Raw genomic sequence first — 26007 nt, forward strand, 5'->3', positions numbered from 1 at the left:
GACGACCTCTGTGACCCTGGTCTATCGGTGGTCTCATTCAACAAAATTTGCATTGGGGAAATATTTCTGTCGATGATTTTCGATAACATGCTGTTTACTCGATGTTATAAGTTGATCATTTTTTAGAAGGCCCGTGTAAACGGTCAGAAATGCGACCTTGGACCCTGTGACGTTATCGGCTCCAACTACATAGTCACAGAAGTTTGGTCACAAGAAAGTTCCTCGGTGGGGCAGGGGCTATCAAACGCCGTGCCCGTCGCCGTTTGAATTGTGAAAACCGTTCCGCAGGTTTCCGAGATCTGGGGGGGGGGGGGACCCCCGCCCTTCTACGGGTGGCAGGGTCCGGCGAACGGGCCCTACGGGGCGCAGGCTAATAACGAGCGAATTGAAGGATAAGCGCTTCGATGTTGTCGGAAAACACGAAGGCTAATCATGTGAACGGGATCGGACACAAAACGAGTGGCACGCTCCGAGAGTAAGCCCCATTCTGTTTGGTACAGAACTTTGACCACACAACTACCAACAGCTCACCGCCGGAGCAGTAATTGCTGCCGGCTCACCGGGCTGAACCCGCGGCCCTCTCGGCCCCGTGTGCGGGGACTTTCCCCAGGCTGAGATGGGGCACGTGGCCCCGTAAACCCGAAAGTACCGCTTTGGAGCACGCCGGTGAAATCCCGCATGTTTGTAAACCGTATTATATACGGTTCTGGCCAAATATATTTGTCTCCCACGTAACAAAGGATTCTTTTGAAATAAATTGCACTCTTTGAATGCTTAAGCCTTTCTTCAAGCGATCTGCACGTCGCGTTATTTACTCCACTTTCTCACAGGCAAAAGCAACGTAAATAATGGCCGCAGGGCTCGAGAACCATAATCCAGTAAATTTGGTATGTACGCTACCGCCACCTAGTGACAAAGACGAGATCCTGTGCTTGACTGCCTAGATGGCGGTGAGGCCGACCGACCTGTGACAGTTCTCGGTCTGGCCGCCAGGTGGCGAAGACAGGCCCATAGTGTCCTGCTGAGCCAGCCCAAAGTCCAACTTGAACTGCCTGGCAGTGGCCTGGCCAGCTGCGTGAGCCTGCAGCCCGTCTCTGCCCTGCACCATCAGCAGGTAAATTCAAAACCTTTATCGGTATGAGATGTTCGATTGACTTCATTTCCGAGTCCGACATGGGGAGCGGTTGAGGCCGCGGGGTAAACGGTACCTAATTGTATATACCTAAATGTCGAAAATGCGAGAAGAAGGGGCCAGGGGGAGGGGTCGGGGAGCTGCTCCCCAGTCCTTTGATGTTTCTGAATTCTTATTCATCGTCAGGACGGACAAAAGCTTCTCCATGGCCAATCCTCATCCCTCTGGCTTCTAGCCTCCATTCCGAGCTAGACGTTGAGTATACGTTCTGCATGACATGAGTAGGGAATGGAAGCTCCTAGGCATGAGTAGCGGCGGAACACCTTGAATTAAAGGGGGGGGGGGCACTGCCGACTTTTGATCCCTTTCCTTTCCATGCAACGTCCATGGGCTAATGTTGAAATGGAAAATCAAGGGGGGCACGGTGCCCGGCGGTGCCCCATCCCCCCGTTCCGCCGCCTATGCAGTGCTGAATGCTCCTAGCCGGCTAGGATAGGGACATGCTCTCGTGCGGTAGGAACAGGAGTGGCCCGTTAGCCGGTGGCTAGGTGCCCTCTGCCGAAACAGGCTAGGGTCAGGTATTGGGAAGAAAGTCACTGCTACTTGATCTTTCATTTTCACTGGTGTATAGATAAGTAGCGCCAAACGTGGCCAAACAATACGAACCTTTTGGCAAGGCCCTATATACCAGGTAGGGTCGTCCGGCGATTCTACCTTTTCGTGACGTCAGCTCGTGACGTCATTTGGAGTCAAGTCTCGAAGCCCCGTTCAATCCCCATGTAAATGAGCGATTTTCGAAGCACTGTAGAATGAAGTCTGCACAAGATATATCAAACCTAAGTATCTTGTCTGAAAGAGCAGACAATTTTCTGCAAGTTATCTATTACGTGTTTTTCGCTAAATCTTTTGCTTTTTTCACAAAAGCGTAAAATGTCCCCCCATGTCTCCGCAGCCTCCCTGCCGCCGGCCGCCGCGCGGTCGCGGTAGTGTAGTGGTTAGCGTGCCCGCGCAGTATTCCAAAGGTCCCGAGTTCGAATCTATGCGGTGCGGAACTTTAATTGCAATTCCAAGCTGAATATACGCACATCCATAATAAATTATTATTATTCGTATAGCTAAACTGTCACCAAGCTATCCATATAAATTGACTTCACCCAAAATATCGGCAAGATTCTATTAAAATATAAATTCAAATATGGCGGCTTGGACTGCCGCGTGCGTTAGGCTCCGCCCATAGCTCCGCCCACATGCGTGACGTCATTCGTGTTAGTGGACACGCGCGGAGATAGGGGACGACATGGGCCTTTTGGCTTTTACGTGCATAAAGTTGCATTATATTCACATTCAGATTCGCGTGCACATTCGCGGACCCCTCAGATTTGGCTCAAAATTGCACAGCTTATAGATTTTGAGCTCCTGATTGCGAAAATCATGTTTTTATTTCACGCCGTCAAGTGGTTCTCAAAATATTCACATTTGTATTACTGCTAACATATTCTGGACCGTAACCCTTACTGGAAAAATCGGACCTCTCCAAATTTTTCAAAAACTCCTGAGTTGATGTAAACATAAGCGCTGATCCCAAAAAACTAATTTGTACTTAACGCCGTCCCATAATTTTCTCAGGATGAGCATCTAAAGTTCAAGGTCGTTCAAGGTCATGTACCTTTTCTCACCTTTTGGCGCTATTTGACACGTGACAGCTTTATATTTATGATGGACATTCGCCATTATAGAGTTCAGTGACATTCGCACTACCTCCTACAAAAACAATATACTGAAATCCAAACGGCTTTTGGGTTCGATTCTGTCCGGGGAGGAATTTCTTTACTTGTTATTTGGAAGCATTCGATATGGAAACATTCTAAGGAAGTTTATCTTGCGCAGCTGTTTCAATTTTAACGCGAATTTGTTTATGTTTGTTTCACGTTTGTTTTCATTGAAGGCGTTTGGTATATGCAAATTGCAATGCATTGCATGCTTCGCATGCTTCTTGAATTTGTTTATTAATGTTAGTAGATACTACGCAGGTACCTATAAAGAATCCTGACGATTTTTGTTACTGCAACTGCATGACTTTAAAAATGGCTGAATGCTTCTCCTCTGAAAACCAGTAGGTCAAGGTACTCGAAGCATTTGCAAGCCAAGTTTTCATACCTAATGTATAAAATGTCATTTTGATTCAGTTGTTAGATACCTGCCTACCTACCTATTATCATCAACCATTACTTCAAGGCTGAACTGCTATGCAATTGTCAATTGCTAACAATCAATTGATATCCATCTGATCTACAGGCATCTTTGATGCTTCATTGAAGGCCAACAATGAAATCAAAGAGCTTTCATTTCTTATTTCCTGGTGGAGAAAATGAGAGGTAAGGCACATGTAACCTAGTTTGCAGGTGTACCATGTTTGCATTGAATATTTGCATCATTCATCCAACATTTCAATGGTCCATAAATGCTGCTGTAACTCAGGACAAAAGAGAAGCAGTTCTTTAAATGCTATGAGAAAAGTAATTGTAAGAAAACTAACGAAAAAAGTAATTGTTGACTAATCATGCCTGGTATGCGATAACTGGTTGTGAACTAAGCTGTCTGGTACCTTTTGAGTCTAGCTGCAATAAACTGCTCAGTTAGTGCTAACTGCTAAGTTGCATTGACTGGTCATATCCATTGACTAGCTGCTGTCTACTGATTGGGGCTGCCCTTGTGTTACAGGTGGCCAACAGAAAAGGCGGTGGTGGTGGCATTAATTGGAAAGAGTGCCGACCTCGCTGGTAGTGGCAAGGGCCATGCCTTCCGAGACCTTCTTAGTCACTCCAGCTTTGGCCCCCAGCCTGACCAAGACCTGGGTGAACAGCAGGTAATACAAACAGCTTGTCTTAGTGAAGCATTAGCTGATGTTAACAGTCTGATCTGGTCCTGGAAAAGACATTATCATCAGATTTCATCAAATTTTATCTTAAATCTATTCAGTTTATGCTAAAGCAGTTTGATGAAATAGACAATGCCAAGATAGCTCAGAGCTCCAGCCCAGACAGAAAGCCAACAGCTTTTACAAGTATGCCTTGCCTCTATGTTTCCTGTGTACATTAACCACACCTTTTAGTTTCCTAGACGCAGTGGATCTCGTGCCATATGCGCCGTCGTTTCCGGCCCTCACTGACCACGCCGGTGTCCGCCAGACGCGTGTCGAGGGGTTCTACTGCGCCGCCGAGAATGTGGTGTACCTGCACCTGCGCTCCTCGCTGGACACGGCCGCGCTCTGCCGACTCTGCCGGGACATGAGGGAGACCATCGACGAGAGCGTGAGTCAGCCGCGCCGACCAGTGGTCCCCGACTCCCCGACTGCCCCTCGCTGTGCTGCCGGGACAGGGAGCGGCGGTGCATCGCTGGTTAGATAAGTGGATATTTGCCTCCACAGCGCCTCTTAGAGGTTATTGAGTGGTATCAGTTTTTACTCCACCATTTTTTACATTGTTTCCATGCACTGCCCCAAAAGTATGCATTCTAATGATTGTCAGTGTCATGATTTGCAACATGGAAAAAGGGTATGTAGTTACGATGTGATTCTCTCACTTATGAGGCGTGGCCTGTCCGGTCAGGTATCCTCGTGCTGATGTCATGGTCTGTAGGATAGTGTTCACTGATGGTGTGGTCTCTGGTCTGACAGGGTCTGCTGATTTTATGGTCTATTTCGCAGGGTCTGCTGAGTGCTGACACCTGACAGTGTGGTCTGTTAAATAGGGTTTGCTGACGGCGTGCTCTGTTGACTAGGATGTTGATGGTATGGTCTGTCTGACAGGGGCTGCAGTGCTGACGTGGGTTCTGTCCTGTATGATCCGCTGACGGTTTGCTCTCTCTCTCTCTCTCTAACAGGGCCTACTGACGGTGTGGTCGGAGCTGCGCTACTCGGCGGCCCGGGCCCTTCTGCTGCTGTTCTCCGTCTCCCACCTGGTGGTGCTCCACCACCCCAATCACGTGTTCGACCTCAGCTACATCCCTCTATTCCTGGCCATAGACGCGTGCCGGTGAGTTTTCGGGAGGCTGACAATGACCGTCGAGCCGTATCGGCCGGTGGGGGTGCCCGCTGGGTGGCGGTGGCGGGAAAGGGGCGGTGTTACGACCGGGGCCATGCGTGTTTGTGAGATAAAATGTGGTGGATGTGGGAGAGGACAGACATTTCGGGGCCGTGGTATGTTGAACCACATGACTAGTTTGATTCTAGCCGATACAGATGTCACACGTCAGGCTGGGCGATGTTTTTTTGCGCGCCAAAGACTGAACCATCCATTCCGTAGCTCCGTCCGAACCCCCCCCCCCCCCCCCTGACACCCGGTCTGCCCACCATTCAGTCAGCGCCTGCTGCGTCCGGTGAGCGACACGCTGCGCTCGGTGGCCGGCCTGCCGTCGGGCTGGGTGAACCACGGCCGGCCATGCCCGCCGCGCGTGCTGTTCCACTTTGGCAGCGTGCCGCCGGCGGTGGCGCGCCACCGTCCGCGCTCCGGCCGGCCGGCCACCGAGCAGCTGCAGCACAGCCTCGAGGACCAGATCTACCGGCTGCTCAGGAAGGTGCGACTCATCACCAACGCCAGGTGAGAGCGAGTCGAGAGAGAGAAGGGGCGAATCGCAGCGGGACTCTACAGACAAAATGTGAGCAGGTGCTTGGCCTCTTGATAGTAGCCCTTTGCAAGGACTGGCATCTGCTTTAGGAATGCCTTGTTGGAAAATGGAAGAGTCACTTCCTAAACTGCCTGCAAAACTGATTGTTCCCGCCATGCTGTTGTGTATGTGTGCACTGTTACTGTTATATATCGTCCGTTCTCACGCTGCCCAGAGCCAACCGCCGGGCGCCCTTGACCACCCTCTCTCTCTCTCCCATCCCTCCAACAGTAGCCAGTCGCTGTTGTTTGTCGCTGCCACCCTGACCGTTCCGTTCCTCCGGCAGTGTCCAGTCGCTGTTTGCGCTCCCCGGCAACCAGCCGTTCGTGTTTGTGGAGGGCGGCCGGCCGCCGGGCGACTCTGACCCGCTGCTGGCCCAGGTCCGACTCCTGCACAAACTCTGCTTATCGGGTGAGTCGTACGGACCTCTGCAGAAACTTCGCCTCTCCGGTGAGTCTGCACAAACTGTGCCTCTCGGGTGAGTCAGGTCCGACTCCTGCACAAACTGTGCCTCTCGGGTGAGTCAGGTCCGACTCCTGCACAAACTGTGCCTTTTGGGTGTCAGGACGGACACCTGCGCAAACTGTGCCTGTCGGGTAAGTCTGACACAAAGTGGGCTTATCGGGTGAGTCAGGGCCGAACCGTGCACCAACTGTGCCTCTCGGGTGTGTTAGTGCGGACTCCCGCGTTAACTGCTCATCGCGTGAGTCCTCAAATTGTGCTCATAGGGTGAGTCGGAACAGACTCCTACACCAGCTGTGCTTCTCGAATGAGTAATATCTGGCTCGTGCACAGACTCGATGGCTCAGGTAGCCCGGTGTCGAATAGGCTAAGTTTTTTTTTTTTGCGTTGACGCCGAGTGCCCCTCGCCAAGACCGTGTGCGGAAGACGGGAGGAGCAAGCGCAGCCTTTCCAAGTCACAAATCTTCAGGTACCATCAGATCAGATAGCACCAGCAGGCGACCAAACACAGAAGGCGATCAGTATGAAGACCTTTATTACCCTAACCGCGCTACAGTATTTGGTGCATCACATGACGACTAGCGAGGCAGGCCGGGAACTACCCGAGCACGATTAAGTACTAATCGAAGGAGTTCTGCTCGGCGCTCGGCCAACCAACGTATCCATGCTTAAAAACAAATATGGAATATACCATTCCTGGAGTCCATTATGCCCATTTGTGACCCCAAGGGTCGTTTGTTCTAAGCTGAGATGCAAATCTGAACAAAATTCAAGACGTAAAAATCGCAGCCACCAAATAAATATGCTACCGATAGCGCTTGCAGCCATGCCGCTGAGCATGAAGTACCCGCAGAACCGCGTCTATGTGACTAGAGATGCAATTCGAGGGACCCGCGACCCAAGTAAAGACGAGTCGTGCGGCGCTGCGCCGGGCGAGGCGGAACCTGCACTGCTGGGGCAGTTGGCGCTCGAGCCGGGTCGGTGCGCGGTCGGACGGAGTCGGCCGCTCACTCCAGCCGCGAGTACATGTCGGCGATCTGCGCCTGGAAGTGGCGCCGGATCTGCGGCCGCTTGGCCTTCAGCGTGGGCGTCAGCAGGCCGTTCTCGGTGCTGAGCGGCTCCGGCGACAGGTACACGTCCTTGATCTTCTCGAAGCCCTTGAGGCCGGTCTGCGCGGCCAGCCGGCCCAGCTCGGCCATCACGGCCGCCTTGAGCGGCGGCTCGGCGCACAGCTGCGCCAGCGGCACGTCGGGCACGCCCTCGCGGCGCCGCCACGCTTTCACAGAGTCCGAGTCCGGCACCACCACGGCCACCAGACACGACTTGAGGCTGTCGCCGTCCACGAATATCTGACCTACCAGCGGCGAGCGCATGAAGATGTTCTCGAGCCGCTCGGGGGCCACGTACTCGCCCTGTGACAGTTTAAAGATATTCTTTTTGCGGTCGATGATGCGCAGGGTGCCGTTGGGCAGCCACTGGCCGATGTCTCCCGTGTGTAGCCAGCCGTCCTCATCGAGCGCCTCGTCCGTCAGCTCGGGCGCCCGGTAGTAACCCTTGAAGACCTGCGCGCCGCGCACGCACACCTCGCCGCGCCCGTCGGCCGCCGAGTAGCCCATGTCGGGCACGTCGGCCAGCTTGATGGCGCACGAGGAGAGCGGCGGCCCGACGTGGCCGACCGTGTGGTCGCCCGGCATCGTCAGCGTGCACGGACACACGCACTCGGTCTGCCCGTAGCCCTCCACGATCAGACAGCCGAGCGCGGCGCGCATGAAAGTGAGCACGGCCGGCGCCATGGGCGCGGAGCCCACCACCACCACGCGCAGTCGGCCGCCGAACCCGGCGCGCACCGGCGCCAGGATGTACTTGTCCCAGACGGTGTCGGACGAGACCACGCCGCGCGCCAGCTGCCGTTCCTTGGCGGCCAGCGCACAGCGCAGCAGCGCCGACTTGACGCGGCTCTGGCCGGCCGTGGCCAGCGTCTTGTCGTGGATCCGGTTGAAGATGCGCGGCACGGCCGGGATACAGGTGGGCCGCAGTGCCTTCAGGTCGTCCATCAGGCCGCGGATGTCGCCCCGGTAGAAGCCGATGGCGCCGCCCACCATATACATGCCCACCTGACAGACGCGCTCGAACGTGTGTGACAGCGGCAGGAAGCTGAGCATCACGTCGTCGCTGCGCAGCGTCTGGGTGTCCAGGTGCAGCAGCACGGCAGACACGTTGGCCACCACGTTCTCGTGGGTCAGCATCACGCCCTTGGGGTCTCCGGTGGTGCCGGACGTGTAGCTGATGGTGGCCACGTCCTGCGGCCGCGGCGGGATCTCCTTGACCGCCATCAGCGCGCCGCGCGACTCCACCTCGGCGAAACTGCTGACGCGCAGGCCGGCCTCGCGCACACGGCGCGCCGTCTCCGGGCTCAGCTCGCCCATGTGGATGATGTGCTGCAGCGCCTCGGGCCGCTGCTCCAGCAGACTGAGCGCGCGCGCGTCCGAGTCCACCACCACGGTGGAGATGTTGCCGTGCGCCACGATGTAGGAGCACGCCTCGGGGCCGAGCGTGTCGTACAGCGCCACGGTGATGATGCTGTACGCGTAGCAGCCGTACTCGGCGATCACCCACTCCGGCCGGTTCTGGGCGTAGATGCCCACCAGGGTCGACTGGCCTGGGGACAGGCCGCCGCCCACCAGGCCGCTGCCAAAGTCGCGCGCGCGCCGCACAAAGTCGCCGTAGCTGAGCCACTGGTAGGGCGCGGCGGCGTCGGCGCGCCAGCCGAGGCAGTTGCCGTCGCCGGAGAGCTTGAGGCCGCGGCGCGGTACCTCGTGCAGCGTGCGACAGGCCGGGTCCAGGAAGCGGACGAACTCGCCGCCGTCGCGGTACTTATCCAGTGGCTGGCGCGAGGTGCGCGCCTGCTCGGAGCCGGAGGAGGCCGCCGCGCTCTGGTCGTCCAGTGGCACCGGCGGCTGCACCGGCGCCGGCTCCGAGAGCAGGTAGTAGGCGGCGGCGGCGCCGGCGGCCGCCGTCAGCGCCACGGCGCCGCCCACCTCCAGGTAGTCTGCCATCTGGTGGTCGGAAATGCGACTTCGAGTTTTGTTGTCTGTCGGCAGGCGGCCGCGGAGGGGAGAGCGGTTCCTATCTGCGCAGAAAGAAAGGGTCGAGTCAGTCGAGACGTTGGATTTCACCGAGACGCAAACATATGGACGTGCGATGTCACACAAATATTTGGACGTATTTGAACGATAAGGATGAGTGCCGGCTATCACAGAAATGTCGACTCGGGAATCCGAGCCGGCTGAGGTGACAGTTTTCACTACACTCAGACAACTGTTTGGCATGACATTATGGAGTCGGCACCAAATAATGTGCGCTCAGTGCTGCAATGCACGGCTTTCGAACTCCACTCCACAGTCCACACCCTTGTCACATACACTCTACCCTCTGAATCTCTGCACAGTCTGTGCCTCACGGGTTACCGGGTCCTGGGTACACATGTGTCCAACTTTGCATACACAATGCTGTCTGTTTAACTCATCGGTCACATCGGCCGCCAAACGACTGCGCAATTAACACCATAAATACGCAGCGACCTTCAGCTCGCTGACCAAACAACCTCTGCGTTGTTCGCGATTCCGCAGAGCACGCTTTATAGCAGACATTTTCCAGCCGCCTTTCACAGGGTTATCAGGGTTTAAGGCGATGTGTAGTTTCCTTATAGCTTAGCATATGTAGCGCACTTGAGTACCTATCTATCTATAGCCTTGAAACCCGCGATAATGTCGGTCTCAATGACGGTAATCGGTGCAACATGCCGTCTATAATAGATGGCACGTCCGCGGGCGCGCCACTTGACACCTCTCGACTGGCGGTGACGGCACGCCCTGTCAGCCTGAAGAGGCGCCTCCCGCGGAGACTTGGCGTCCGCCGGGCCCGAAATGGATCGCTATCAATAGCACACAATGTCCCGCTGGTACCGCTCTCGGGCGAATAGTGAGTAGTACGGGCTTAGGGATGACTCAGTCGAGTTGGAAGTCATTGCTTGCTTCCATTTGCACTAACGCTTTAGGATATGTTTTGTGTAAGTCGTAATAGTTAGAAACAATGTACTTTTTAATGATACGAAATCAAAATGTATTGCGATAGCAGAAATGGCATAAGTTTGATCTTCATTTTCATTACCACCCAGACTAATCCACACACCCTCGGAGGGCAATATCGAGTGTTGTGTGTTGTCGGGGGAAGAGCAGCGCCTATCCGTCCGGTCGGCGACAGTCCCGTCACGTGCTAATGGAATCTCACGCACCGATAACAATGGCCATTTACGATCCGTCGCGCCGCGTCCATACGCCAGGAGTGAAGTGGGGGCGTAAAAAACAGTGTAAAAAGCGGTCGTCTCGCCACTGTCGACCCAGGTTCAAACTCCAAAGGTTCGATGGCGTGATGATGATGCCCCTAAGCGATGTGAAGTTGCATAATATGATTTGGATTTAAATGCAAAAAGAAAGCGTACCTACTAATGCTGCGTCTTGCACTCGCTTATAAAAATGATAAGTTACTTTATAGTCTTGGTCTCCTTCATGGTCTCACATCGTAGTTTATGCCTCTGGAAGTGAAGATAATACGAAAGCTTATACTCTTACCAGACTCTGTATAAGGCGCCCTAGGTAAAAGGAGCCCGATTATAGCGGCATGGACCGACTACCGCTGGGTGCTGCCATGTTCAGAACCGGTTTCTGACACCATCCACGGTCTCCATTTTTCCTATCGGCCCGCTACAGTGAGCCTGTTACCGGCCGCCAACGAGCGACGACACCAACTCTGCATGAGGAGCGGAAAACGTATGGCCCACCAGCGTTCCACAACGGACAAGAAACGCCGTCCCTTTCCCATCATCGCCATGATCAACGTTATGCCCCATCCGCCCTATTTGAAAAAGAACGAGTAGCATTGATTGCGATAGACCGATTATCGACAGCCCTGTTGCCCTTTTGGTAGACAAACAGATTTGTGGCCCCGCCTGGCCTGGTTGAACGCCTCGGCGCGCGGCTGACTCGGCTATTGATTTGGGGCGTGCCCGGCTTCAGCAAAGTACAGCGGTGTATGTAGCGGTGGAATGTTAACTGCGCCGCTGGGCTATGAATTCCGTCAAACTGGACAGTTACGTGTCAGGTGATATGGCTCGGTCAATCTTTGGCAATGTGTCGATAGACAATACTACTGCGCCCATCATTTGACTGTTTGACCCGGTAGTCGCAACCCATATTGAATTTACGAATTAAATTTGTTTTTGCTTAGCTGATAATCCGCATTTCTGTCATAAGGTTTGCATCGTAAATCTTACCAAATAATTTCAACAGGTTGTGAAGTTATCACCAAATATTTTCAGGGCAGATTCATAACAGATTGTACGGTGTGTGAGATAGTCCCCGTTGTCTGTGCTGGCGCACGCAGGTGCCAAGCCCCAGCCACCTATACTTTACCTCCGGTGCGGCAGTCTGTCGCACACACACACACACTACAGTACTGGTACGGGGCGGCGGTGGGTCGGCTGAGGCCACGCTCACCTCGCGCTGACGACCGGCGCACTTCACTGGGCCGGGGCCGTCGGCGGGGAGGCTTATACTCGTCTGTATCGGGTGCGGGCGCACGGCCTCGCGGGGTGGGTGGACTCCGCCCCGTGCCGTCTGTCACAGCGGCTCCCTCCGCGCCACGCCGGAGGGGGCAGGGAGAACAAAAACCAGCCACGCGCGACGCTCGCTGCAGACAGTGGTCCGAATTAGAGTGGCTGCAATATAAAGCACGCAGCATGTAGGGATGATGTAAACAATCCTTCACAAAATTTGAACAACAAAAGTTCCAGTTGATTGATGTTAACCATACCTGTGGTATACCTTAATGTTAACCATACGTGTGGTCGCTGATCAGTGATCACTAATGCACATACTATTTTGCTATTCACCAAACTGGCATAGGCAGGCTGTGTAATTGGCATAGATTTGATTCTGAAAGGTGAAAAGTAAATTATAAGATTCTAGTGGTATTCCCAGTATGATGCAAACCCACACCTTTTTTTTTTAATTCATGTTACTTCAAAAACTTAAAATTGGTACGGTCAGGGCTATTTATGAGATATCCTATCAAAGCCCACTGTGCTGCTGCTCATGGTGTTGTAGATGGAACAATAATAGAAGGGCATGCACCTGCATGGTAACTGCTTTCTGATATATTCCTGGAAAACATTGTTTGTTGAAAATAGAGCATCTTGCAGTGTTGGTGTCATAGATGTGGCAAATGACTCATTAGTTTTGGTAACTTCACCTACATGTCCCTTATTGTTTTGATGTCATTCAGCAAATAGCCAGAATTCCTAAAAAGTACCATAAAGCTACAGTTGTAAAATAGCATTGGTTTACAATTCATCATGATAAATTGATGCAAGCTTATCAGAATTGAAGCAAAGTTCTAGGTCCATGAACAATTGTGGCTGTGGCTTTATATGGGTAGATAATCCATAATGCCTGTCTTTCTTCAACCCCTAGCATTTCACAAGTTTACATGTGAATTAATTGAGATAAAATGAGTGTCATCACATCACAAAAAAACATACATTGGTAATTCATTATGCTGCAAGTTCACAATGGCAGCAGATCTGGTCATCTTCCTCCAGCATGTGCCGCTCATGCTACGTCTGCCTTACCGATACCCCTTCCTCTGCCCCAATTTTTACAACCTTTTGTTGGAAGCCTACTTGAAAAGAGGTACGACTGGCAACAATCTCATAATGCCCCAGTACAGCCTGGAATCAAATACTCAGGCCACCTCTCCCACATTTAGGTAGATACTTGGGTATTGATTTAACTGAATGAAAATACACTGATCCAGCTGGTAGCATAGACCTGCTGGTAGTGTTTCCCTCGCTTTGACATTAGGTAGGTACCTACGTGTTGCAAATGTGCAGAAACATTAAATCTTACTAATATTTGATTGAAGCAGTGGAAATGTGACTGACCACTATCACATCACGTGGCAGCTCAAGCTGGCAGGGGTGATTGTGATCACATAGCGCACAAAAAAGCTGTGCCATGTATTACCTGTTTCTTTAACCGCTTCTGGTGGCCGGCACTGCCTGGAAGTGAACGTGAAGCCGGCTGGAGGCTCGCTCCCACGCCAGAGACACTCCCGGAAGACACGGTAACCGGTTTTCTCAGCCAACCGGCGTTTCTCCCGATCCGGTGGCGTGACTTGTCCGTGTCCGTGAGCCTTTTCGCATTTGACGTATGCTTTGTGAAAGACAGATTAGCGCAGGCTTAAATGTTTTGTGACGTCATTTTTACGTCATCCAGTCGTTGTAAATGTCGCAAGGAAGCGCAAGTTTGTCTCGACATCAATACTGTAGCTGTTGCCATATTTTGTTTTGAAGGGTAAGTGGCAACACTTTTTCTCTACCGGCCTTTGAACCACCAAAGGGTTTTTGAAAAACGCAAAAGGACTTCATTCCAATCACAGACACTCGCTTCAGGAAGTCTTACTACAAACAACTAACTTTTTACGATCCTTCTTACCTTCAGGTACAGTGCACCTCCCGTTTTATGTAGAACCGATTTTACGGACCAGACATTTTCAGCGTTTCGGCTTGCGCAAGTGGGCGGCGGGCGCACACCTGACACCTGTGCATACGCCCGTGTCTGCGGCCTTCCATTGACCGGCCCGGACGGTGTGTCCGACTTTCCTTTCTGACACAGGGCCCCCTCCCCCCCAGACGAGCGCGGCACCAGCCCGCCGCCGGACGCCGTCAGCGCCCTGTGGCCCACCCAGCCGGCGTCCGCGGTCGGCCAGCCGGCGGCGGTGTCGCCCTCTTTCGCAACGCTGGTCAGCCGCCACCTGAGCACCGCCAGGGGACGCGGCTTCGACGACAACGTCGGCAAACACCTGGCCTCGCCCAACTTCGACGTGCGTACCGGGCCAGCTGGGGAATTAGGCACTGACATATTGTAAAGGATTGGCGAGGCTTACCTTTAGCTCACAAGCGATTTTTCAGCGTTATCTTTGCAGGGACGCGATGGATCGCGTAGTGTCGTCCCACTCACCGCTGTTTTGAGCTCCAGGGGAGGGCCAGAGGGCCTGACCAGTGACCCTGCTTCCTTGCCGCAGCTGCCGCCGGCCAACCTGTGGTTCGCCGCCTGCAGCAAGCTCTACGACGAGCTGGTCGCCACGCCGGCCGGCTCGGCCTTCAGCAAGGTGCGTGCAGAAGTCGACTTCACCGCGTGGCGCGTGCAGATGTGACTCGGCAGGCACACGTGACTTTCAAACGTCACGTTACAGTTGATGCAATATGTGCGTAGAGTTGTAGCATGATATTGTGTCTCTGACATTCCATTAATTTTTCACAGCTCATCCTCAGTTATGCGGATTTCTGGTCTCCATAATGTTCCAACATTTTTTTTTTTTTAAATCTCCTGTTCTACTGAAGCACCTGATTTCAGTCTCGGTCTAAAGTCAACTCTGACCCTGACTCCAGCTACCATCTAACCCGTCCTCCTCAGTCACCTGCCCCGCCCTCCTGAGCGCTGACCTTCCCTGCTCCTTTGACCGTGCTCTGTTGTGACCGTGCCCCTGCCGTGACCGTCTGTCCTCCCCTTGCCGTCAGCCGCTGGCCAGCCTGCGCTCGGCGCTCGACTCGGACACGCGTTTCTCGGAGGCGCGCTGTGCCAAGGTGCTGCCGATGGCCGTCTCCGCCTACCAGGAGGGGCTGCCGGCCCGGTACTCCCTCGACTTCCACAACAGAAAGGTGGGTCCGCCGCCGACGCTGTGTGTACCCAGAGAATGGCCTGCAGAGGGCAGACGGGACGCCACCTAGTGTGCGTCGGTATGCAACCGCACAAGGTCTAAGATTCAGCATTTCGCGGCTTTTATGCCTTCAGTCATGCTGATGCGTTTACTTGCTTTATATATCCACGTTTCAAGCTGCACTAGTACCTGTTTGAGTATTTGTAGTGCGTGAGATGCCATAATTGATCCCCGGTGCATTGCTATCCTTTGACAAACATGCGGATGTAGCTGCATCATTGATAAAATCAAGCGCTTATTGCTAACATTTTTGCCTTGTAGTTATAATGTCGGAATTCCTAAACCTAGACGATGTGATGGAAGTCGCGCACCGTTTACGGGACTTTGCGTAAATGTTGTGCTATAGAGGAATTGAACAAATAATGTACGCCACTCGGGTGAACCTTCGTTAAAATACCGTGATGCAGAGCTTTTGTAAAAAAATCCCGTGCCACATTACACACATGGGCATTGATAAGCGTGCGTTGCGGGCTAGAAGGCTAGAGAGAACATATCTAATCTATGTTTATCATAGCAGCTGGCCACTAACGATCAATATCGACAATAGTGTGTTACACTGGCGGCCGTTCCGCTCCATAGCGGACGGTACCACTTCCCGCCCGTCGTGGCTGCCCCCCTCCCCTCCGCCCTCCGTATCCGTCCTATTGACCGCGCGCCCACAGAGCGGAGCCGGGCCGGGGAACGATGGCAATCATATGAGGACAATAATGTCAGATCTGGCCCACTGGCAGACTGCGCGCTCCAGGAGGCCGTCGATGTTGTAGGATCCGGCTCGGTCTGATCTGTAATGAACCCAGGACCGGCTGTGGGCCGGATAGGGTGTTTCGACCGATGGGTCCACTCCATTTGTTGATAAGATGTTTCCACCTACACGGCGTGCTGCTCAGGTATGACCGGACTTTGGTAACGTAGTCTCCATGCGGGCAAAGCGGCGGTGTGCGCCGTCGGCAACGGCGAGCGCCGCCGTGTATTATATCATTACTGATCGCTTTTGATATGCTGATAGTACTATTTATACAATAGTCGTTATTTTGTTGATGGATTTTGTTGATTTGTTCGTGAATTCTGAAAAGGACGATTCATATGTCTTGAGGCTGGATAAGGCGCATGCAAATCGTCGTGCCAAGACTACGCGAATCCCCGTGCATATCATCTCCGTGTTTTCGGCCTTTGCTGAAAAAGCAGCGTACGATACAAAATCGCTTTATTGGCACAGTACAGCAACTCGATGCCGATATCACGTCAACCACAACACAAACACAACAGCAGGCCGGATAGGCACGCCATGGACGGATAGTAAGTGGTGAAATAAGTGTGACTTCAGACGCACCGAGCGACCAATGCCGATGTCATCTCTGTTGGATGTATCGACATTACAGGTCCGGGGACTGGAATGTTCAGTAATTGTCTGCCCGTTCGATACATACTTAACGGTACAGAAATAGGAGCGCCACCCCCTTGGAATTCAATGAGAGGTGCGAATGACATGAACACTAACTTCGTGTCAATGTTTCGTGCATAGACAATTTAGGTAGAGCCTAAAACTCGACATCGAACACGCTTCAAACTACGCATCTATGATCTATCAATGGAAACATCTCATTATAAAGCTCGGCTCTGGACCCGCTTAAAACGTTAACCGTTGACTTCCATGGGCTCGCTCCCCACCCAATCGACTGGTCTGCCATTGTGGCAGGAGTCGATAATCTGGCTGCGGGTAATTACAGTCGGGATCGTCAAATGTAGTCGGCTGCCAACGAGTGTAGCAGCGTGGTTCACCTCACACCCCCTGTTCTGCGCTCTGCCACCCTCCGATAGGGCCGACGTGGTGCAGGGTCGGCGGCGAGCCGAGCACGCGGCCTATCTCGCATCACCGCTCGCCGGGACGATAGCGCGCGGGGTCGTGACTCGACGGAATCGTCATCGGTCAGACACGTCACAGTGCGTGGATGTATGATCGTGATTCTGGTGGCAGACCCGAGATCCGGTCATCAAGAGCAGGACACCACGGATGGGTCACCGCTGAATCGTTAACGAATTATTGGCAGGTCACAAATGGACCACCGACAGGTCTTCAATAGGCCACCATCACACCCTATCTGCTTGCTCACATGCTATCTGCTTGAGTGCTCGTGATTCTGGAGTTTTTCCATTCACGAGCTGAAGGTGCCTGTCACGCTTCCGTAGCTCTGTACCGCTGAGTCATGGTACAGGGAGCAGATTGGGACTCCGAGTCACCTGCGTTCTCCAGCATGAATTACCATTTTCAAATCTGCTGAATAATGGATGCGATGGCTAGAATTACCTAAGGAACGGTGTATGGTATTCATGCAAACCTAATCAACTATTGCAAGCGAAAAAAACAAAACAAAACAAAACAAACCAAGCTCCATCAGCTCGCTGCTGGGCGTCCGGCCTCACGAGTTGACGGCGATGGCGACCGCCTTCCTGACGTAGCGGTCGTCCTCCAGCTGCTCCACCATGAAGCGGGCGACGTTGGCGCGCGGGATGTAGGAGGCCATGCCGGCGCCGCTGATGGCCATCGCTGCCTCGCGCTGCACCAGGGTCTGGTCGCGGACGGCGCGGCTGTTGAGTCCGCCCGGCCGCACCACCGTCCAGTCCAGGTCACCCGCCTCAGACTCCAGGTACTGCTCCATCTCCCGCATGTTGGTCAGCAGGTGCTTCAGGAACTTGACGAACAGGTTGAGGAAGAAGCCGTGCCCCTGCGCGGCGGTGACGTCCGTATAGAATGCTGTCAGCACCACCAGTCTCTTCACGCTGCTGGCTCGCATCGCCGCCACGGCAGCCTTCATCGACTCGGTGTAGCCGGTCACTGGCGGGTTACGGCTGAACCCCAGCGCGGACACCACCGCGTCATGGCCCCTGAACGCCTCCGTCAGCTCCTCCACCGAGAAGATGCTGGCCTTGACGACGCTGAGGTTGTCGTGCTTCTGTTTCAGCTTATCAGGGTTTCTGGCGATGGCAGTGACGCTGTGGCCCCTCTTCAGGGCCTCGGCGATAACCAGCTGACCGGTGCGGCCTGTGGCGCCCAGTACGCCAACCTTCATGGTCGCGGCTCGTAAGGTGTCAGTGACTCGTCACGGTGACAGCAGAGGGATGCCTGCAACACCAACCAACTGCCTTCCTGACTGGCCTTCGCTGGCGCTCGTCTCTGTCCACAACACTGGCTGACTCACAGTATAACTATTACGGAGGAACGATCGATCACAGTGACGCTCGACCGCGGCCTGCTCTGTCCACTTGGAGAGGTTACTGAATGTGGTCCAGTCACGGGCACCACACTGTCCTGCAGCCGCCCGTCCACCGCTCTCCGTCCACCTCCCTCAGCCAGTCCACTGTGGGTCGGCGCCGGTGGCAGGGGCGCAGAGAGACGTCTCGGGCCGCTCACACCAGCGCCATCCAGCGGCCGCATAAATCGCTGATTCGTTCGAGCTGCAGGCTATGCAGATGATTGCTAGTTGTGTGAAAACTGGAACAGAACATTTGATGGAATTTACCTGAAAAAAGCTATTTGACGTCTTTTATTAGTTTTCAACATTTCTAAATGTGGTCTTAAAAACTTGCATCTCTAATATCGCTCGTCAGCTGACGTAAGCCTGGAGCTGCGCCCTGTGTCCGCCAGATGTCAGTACTGGCAATGGGCGGAGCCAAGGCCCTGCCTAGCCCGTCGGCTGCCATTGTTGACGGCGGTCGCTTGGGCGGTCGGTCGGCGGTGTGGTATCGGCGGCTCCGCCCCGGAGAGGTGACCTGTGACGCTAGCTGCTGAGCTGAGCTGCTGAGCTGCACCGCAGCGAGGAGAGGGCTGTGACCGGCTGTACCGAGGGTTCTGCTACCATGAAGCTCGCCGTGCTGGGAGCCACCGGCCAGACGGGCCAGCACCTCGTCTCACTGGCGCTGGGGCAGGGCCACAGCGTCACCGCCGTAGTCCGCAACCCCGACAAGCTGCAGCAGAAGCACGACAACCTCAGCGTCGTCAAGGCCAGCATCTTCTCGGTGGAGGAGCTGACGGAGGCGTTCAGGGGCCACGACGCGGTCCTCTCGGCGCTGGGCTTCTCTCGCTCGGATAACCCAGTGACCGGCTACACCGAGTCGATGAAGGCTGCCGTGGCGGCCATGCGAGCCAGCGGCGTCAAAAGACTGGTGGTGATGACGTCCTTCTACACAGACATCGTGTCGGGCAGCAACGGCGGCTTCCTCGTCAACTGGATCCTGATCCCGCTCATCAAGCGGGTGCTGATGAACATGCGGGAGATGGAGCAGTACCTGGAGTCTGAGGCCGGTGACCTGGACTGGACGGTGTGCGGCCGGGCGGCCTGTCCAACCGCACCCTGCTCGACCAGACGCCGGTCCAGGAGGAGGGCGGCATGTTCGTGTCGGAGCCGGGCGTCGCCATGTCGATCCCGCGCGCCAACGTGGCCAACTTCATGCTGTCGCAGCTGCAGGGCAGCCCGTACGTACGGAAGACGGTAGCCATCGCCATGAAGTCATGAGCGGTCGTGTGGGATGTGTTCACAGCGGACGGCAGTGGTGCTGCGTAATACCCTGGGACGTTACGTAATGCCTCCCTGGAGTACCGCCAAGGTGAAACTGGCCGCAGACCAGCGGGCTGTTTGCTCTCTACGAGCTGGACAAACACGCGGGCATGGGCCGCCGATAAATGGGCGTCCGATCGGCGGGCGTGTTATCGGTGGGTGGGTGTGCTATCGGAGTGCGTGAACGTTGTAACGCGCACCTATGGCGTGACGATAGGCCGCCACGGTGCGTCCTGCTGCGCTCTGGTGCATATCTCTGCACTGCCGCTCTAAAGGCTGCTGCGAATAGGTTCATATTCCTGCACCACCACACTGTTATGGCTTCTGAGGATTGGAATGGTCGGCCGCTGGGCGCCAGGCTGCTGGTTGTCTCGGCAGCTGAAACCATTCGTCACCACCATCGCCGCTTGTCACGAACTAACTTAATCTGTCGTCAGTCGTGACAACCCTTCGTGACGGGTGTTCCACTCTCCCTCGCCCTCATCACTACAATATTCTGTTCTGTTACGTCACATTCGTACGTCCAATACTACTCTCCTGTCCTCTCCTTTCCCTTCTCCCATTCCCTGGATCTATGTCTTTTCTTTGTCTCTTCCTAACTTGCCACTTCCCGGCTCCTTTTTACGGTTCCCTGCCCTCATTCCCCCGTCTCTCTAAACATGCCGGTAGCCGAGGTTTTTACTCGCTAGTTTGCTTGTTCTCGAGGCCAGCCGGCCTGCTAACCATCTGTCAGGCCACAGTAGGTAGCAGTCAGTCTGATGCCTTTTCGCTGTCTCGGAGCTGATGCTTCGAACTTTGACAGCTGTCGTGCTCGTGTTTTCGAGATGAAAATGTGGATGTTATGTCGATGTATATGACGACGCTTAGGCTGTAAACAGATACCACAAATATATGCATTGGTTCAAGCATTCGCGCACTTGTTTGGCAAGGCTCTGCTGTTGCTAGCTTGTCGCAATCGGATCGTGGAATCGTGTTTGGGACAAGAATAAACCAGCTGCATTGATATTGCCAAATTGGAAACATCTACATTGCATCCTCGAACTAGGCTAATAAAGTACATAAACATGGCAGATTCAATATTTCAAATAAATTTGTGACTTTTCACTTTGTCATGCAGACTGCACTGTGCAGCATGACGACTGCGTCAACAATAGGTTGTCGTCTCATGGCTGAGTCACCATATCAGGCCCAATGGGACCCCAGTCGACAAACCCCCGCTGACAAAGAGCGATTAGTGCTTTGTCCCCGGTACCGTCTCTGTGCCGACCCAGAACCGTGCCTCGCACTGACCTAGTTCCGTCTCCGTATCATACTGTACCGGTACTGTGACCAGTACTGACCCAGCCCCGTCTCTGTACTAACCCAGCCCCGTGTCCGTACTGACCCAATACCGTGTCCTGTACTGACCCAATACCGTGTCCTGTACTGACCCAATACCGTGACCAGTACTGGCCCAGCCCCGTCTCCGCACTGACCCAGCCCCGTGTCCACACTGACCGCTTCCCTCCCCCGCAGCTGCTGAGCGCCATGGCGGTATTCCGGTCGCACGCGCGCGGCCCGTGCTGCGCCCAGTACCTGGCGCGCCTGGAGGAGGAGTGTGGCCGGCTGTGGCGGCAGGGCCGGCAGATCTGCGAGGCGCTCAGTCTCACCGGTAACCCGTGCATTAACCCGGTGCACCGGCTGCCCGGCCAGCCGGAGGACGAGGACGATCTGGAGCACAGGTGGGCCGCTGACACTGACACATCCGACACTGACACATACTGACACTGACACATACTGACACTGACACATACTGACACTGACACATGCTGACACTGACACATACTGACAGCCGCAGGACGAGGACGACCTCGAGCACAGGTGGGACACTGACACTGACACATCCGACACTGACACATACTGACACCGGCTGCCCGGCCAGCCGGAGGACGAGGACGACCTCGAGCACAGGTGGGACACTGACACTGAGATGGTACTGACGCTGAGACTGACACTGACACACACTGACAACGACACCGAGACTGACACCAACCAGACAATGGAACTAGCAAATGCCTGTAAGGCACCGATACTGACTGACACACTACACTCACCTGCATGTTTGTGTGTTGTCATTGTCATATGTTAAGTAGCGACATGGCACGGCTTAATTCAAGACGAAAGTGTATGCAATATGCAGCGACAACCTCAGTTGCGTCTAGGCTGGTGTGGGCTGCGGTCTAGTCTACGAATTCAATTTTATCCCGAGAAGACGACTTAATATGCCTGATGTGACCGTCCTCTGTGTGTTGTCTGTTCCACCACCGGCATTACTGCGTGCTGTCTCCCGCTTCAGACGGCCGGAGATGGACCACTGCTCGGGCGTGCGGTACTTGTCCACGTGCAACTGCGGCCGGCGGCAGCGGCAGCGCGACGACCCCTTCACGGTCAGTGCTCCTGAACAACTGATCCTGCGCGTAGCCAGGCGGGGAAGGGAAGGACGGGACGACTGTTCACGGCCAGCTTCCGGCCTTACACTCGCGGTGCTATGCTAACCGAGTGTTGATAAAAATGAGGGCCAACAGCTTAAGGTATTGTCAACACTTGCCTTGTTCGTCGACGTGCTGAATATTTTACCCATTTGCTAGTTTCCGTGTGCTTAACCCGCTTGTAAAAACTCTGAATTCATGCTCATTCTCCCGGTGATCGCCCACCCCTCGCTCTCCTGCTCCCCCGCCCGCTCACCACCCGCCCCCGTCTCCTGCCCACAGGTGCGGCGGGCTAACTACGAGTTTTACGCGGCGCTGGCCGAGTCGTGCTGCGGCGGCCTGCAGCAGCACGAGTTTCCCGTGTTCCGGCCGGGTGCCAACAAAGCCAGGTGAATAGCCCGATCTCCATACACACTCTCCTTTTACTGTATGTATGTCTGTTTGTCAGTGTGTATGTGAGTCATTCTGTTGGTCTGACCCTACGTTGGTCTGATCTGACCTGTTCCCATAGGAAAACAGTGGTGAGCATGGCTCTCTGACCTGGCCTGACTCCGACCTGACCTGTCCCCCCAGGGCGGCGGTGGTGTGTCTCACTGACTGACCTGACCTGTCCCCCCAGAGCGGCGGTGGTGAGTGTGACTCACTGACCTGACCTGACCTGCCCCCCCCCCCAGGGCGGCGGTGGTGTGTCTCACTGACTGACCTGACCTGTACCCGCAGAGCGGCGGTGGTGTGTCTCACTGACTGACCTGACCATATCCCCGCAGGGTGGCGGTGGTGAGTGTGACTCACTGACCTGACCTGACCTGACCTGTCCCCGCAGGGCGGCGGTGGTCTCGGCGGCTGACGGCGGCTCGGAGGTGGCCGAGCGGACCGCGCCCGACCCGGACAATGCCACCATCTCTCCCACCTTCGGACTCGGACTCAGTACGTACTCGCGCCGATTCCTACTCTGGATAGGGGCAGTCGCTAGCGGTCCGCAGTGACAGAATAGACCGCTCTCAGGTGCAATCATTATTTGAAAACATATTTTCATTGCTTGCTTGGGACGAATTGACGATCCAACGAACTACTCGAAAGAGAGACGATTTTTCATGAGATACAGCGTTCTTGGCGGCGCCATGTGAGGTAGTGTACCGCTCCGTCAGTGTTGCTATCTCAAAGCCGTGACGGTCATCTCTCGGACCTCTCTCCTTCCATTATCCACGGTCGCTGACCTGCCGTTTACCGGAGCAGTCTGACCTACCCCGTGACCCGCTGCCGCCCGGTGACTGGTGTCTGTCCGACCCGCTGCCGCCCGGTGACTGGTGTCTGTCCGACCCGCTGCCGCCCGGTGACTGGTGTCCGCCTGTTCCAGGTCAGGGCGAGGCGGACGAGGCTGAGCGGAGCGGCGGTCCCACCAGCAGTCCCTCCGACATCTCCGTCACCGTCAAACAGGGTGAGCCAGGGAGACGTGGTAAGCCGGGGGGCGGGGAGGAGGAGCTGGTCATCAGGGTGATCGGCAGACGTGTTACCAGGGAGGCCGGGGGGAGCCGTCACCCAGCAGGGTGCACGATAGGTAGCATGGGAGGACCTGGACTGAGTCCAAGCTGTGATCAACGCTTCCTACTGCTAACAGTCAGGCTTCGTCAGGTATTCTTTCATAGCAGAGGTAATCGTATGGACACACGTCCTGCAGGTAACATTTCCTCACTGAACGAATTTCTTATCCATATGCCTTTTTGCATTACATTGCTTTTCCGTCGCTCTCTGTAACGGCCGTCCCGTCTCCCTGTCACCCCCAGAGAGCCGTCGCGCGCCGGAGGTGCTGCCGTCCACTGAGGAGTACCTGGACGGCATGGTGACGACGACCACGCCGCGGCACCTGCTGCCCGAGTACCCCAGCTTCAGCCTGGTCTGCCTGGGACAGTCGTCACTGTACTCACACGCCGCCGGACTGCAGGGATTTCTGCAGGTGATGCGACGACGGTGGAGGCGGAAGAGACCGGAGAGGGTGGGGGTGGATAGGATGGGACTTATCGCGGGAATTATTGAGCTTGCGCAAAGATGAGACATGGGAGTATGTGTAGGGTACAATCAGCTACATGCGAGTATGTGTAGGACACAATCAGCTTACCAGTTTTTGGGTCAATTGGACACGGTATCTTAGCTTGTTGCAGACGCATTGATTTCTCATTCGTATGATTTCCTGATAATATTCGCTTTCATAGATTGAGTATGATCTAACCAGGCTTCTGTTGGCCACAGGGCTCCAACTACCTACTGCCGTGGGAGCTTAGGATGAAGACAGAGAAGCTGGATACCAGAAAGGGCTACATCAAGAAGAAAGGTAGGCATTGGCACCGCCAGCGCCCACTCCCAAAGGTCTAAACCGGTATACGGTCCACATTCTAACGATCATATTTTTGATACCTTCCGTAGTTTGTTTCAGCTAAAACGAGTGCCATTTGAGACAGCTGTCGTTTATTGAATGCATGTTTTCAAACGACTGCTCGTTTGTTTCGTAGTCCGTACCCTGTGCAGTCACTTTTTCATGCCAATAATCACACCCCGCCCGCTGCCACCGACAGAGACGTACGACATCTACGCCAAGATATTCATCGGTTTCGAGTACGAGTGTCCGCGCGGGCACCGGTTCATGCTGTCGGCTCCGGACCGCGTGATGAAGGTGGCGGCGGCGGCGCAGGTGAAGGACAGCGCCGCCACGGTGGCCACCAGCGATATGCCGCTCTACTTCAACTGCCCCTGCAGGTCAGGCCGCGGGGTCAGACGGTGGAGGCAGGGCCGAGCGGGCTGGTCAAGGCCGTATATAGATAGGGTGGGATTGTTGAGGGATTCGTTGATATTGTAAAGGATAAAATGACGCAAAAATGCTTAGTATAGCACACCAGCTGCTTTTACAGTGAAGGTTCATCTGATTTGATTGAATAATAAGTCTGTTGTATGAAAGTATAGGAATACCAGCTATCGCTAATGCGAGTCTCAATTTTTCGATTTGGTTTTAATTCATCGTCGGAAACTTTTCCACGGAAAGCAACCCGAAGCCCCCATGTAGCCGTCCCTCCCTGTTTTTCCTCGCTCCCGCTCTTTATGTCTGACCTGTACCCCCCCCCCCCCCGTCCGCAGTAAGAAGCTGAAGCCGTTCGTCAGCCAGTTGATGCGGCTGCACGTGGTGACGCCTAAGTCGGCTGTGCGGGTGACTCTGGAGCCACGCGTGCAGCCGCAGCCGCCGGACGGCGCCGTGTTCGTGCCGGGTGGTGAGCGCGGCGCGCTGGAGCTCAGCCCGGCCGCCTACTGGCTGCTCCGGCTGCCCTACCTGTACCGGGAGTGCGGCGGCCCGACGGCGGCGCCACCCCGGCAGGAGGTGCCGCCCGCCGGCCGCGGCCGGCTCCTCAAAGACATGTTCGGCGTGGTAATACGCGATGATGTGCTGTGAGGGAGGGGCCGGGGTGCTGTCGGAGGGGAGGGGAACAGCTTTGGGTATCAGGGGAGGGAGTGGAGATGTCGGTGAGTGAGAAACGCAGGCGTAAAGATCAGGGGCAATCATGGTTCTGAAGGAAATGCAGAATCAGCTATGTCAGAGTCAAGACAGTGTCACTGAAAACGTCGTAATCGTATGTGAAACAAAATGTGAGATGCTAATACAGTTCAATCAGGCTTGCCACAAAGTGTCACGATGACTACCGATTCCAAGTTCGCATCACCGTTTCGGATTACGATCGTTGACGATCACAGTCGCGAGGCTGGCTGTGCAGCCAATAACAGTCATTCATATTGATGAATATGCTGTCACGTCATGACGACTGACTAGTTTGGCGACCCCAGCCCGAGGAGGCTACTGCCCACTATAACCCCTTGTTCAGCGGTGCCACGGTGTCTGAGAGCGTGG

The 26007-nt window shown here is 54.7% G+C and overlaps 1 protein-coding gene across 1 annotated transcript; it reads left to right on the forward strand.

The window, feature by feature from the left end:
* The first annotated feature begins 992 nt into the window (after positions 1 to 992).
* Positions 993 to 25780, forward strand: LOC122379339 (protein SMG8-like). Its single transcript, XM_043361471.1, has 19 exons — positions 993 to 1114; positions 3428 to 3507; positions 3854 to 3998; positions 4321 to 4443; positions 5015 to 5166; positions 5491 to 5730; positions 6084 to 6208; positions 14010 to 14200; positions 14402 to 14488; positions 14898 to 15038; positions 21166 to 21371; positions 21986 to 22076; positions 22401 to 22507; positions 22942 to 23045; positions 23476 to 23556; positions 23903 to 24072; positions 24366 to 24447; positions 24689 to 24869; positions 25245 to 25780. Exons 2-19 carry the CDS (start codon positions 3458 to 3460, stop codon positions 25552 to 25554), a joined length of 2586 nt encoding a protein of 861 aa, XP_043217406.1. The 5' UTR covers positions 993 to 1114; positions 3428 to 3457; the 3' UTR covers positions 25555 to 25780.
* Positions 25781 to 26007: the final 227 nt, after the last annotated feature.

Source organism: Amphibalanus amphitrite, unplaced genomic scaffold, assembly GCF_019059575.1.
Source record: "Amphibalanus amphitrite isolate SeventyFive unplaced genomic scaffold, NRLGWU_Aamphi_draft 000076F_arrow, whole genome shotgun sequence".
Classification (NCBI taxonomy): domain Eukaryota; kingdom Metazoa; phylum Arthropoda; class Thecostraca; order Balanomorpha; family Balanidae; genus Amphibalanus; species Amphibalanus amphitrite.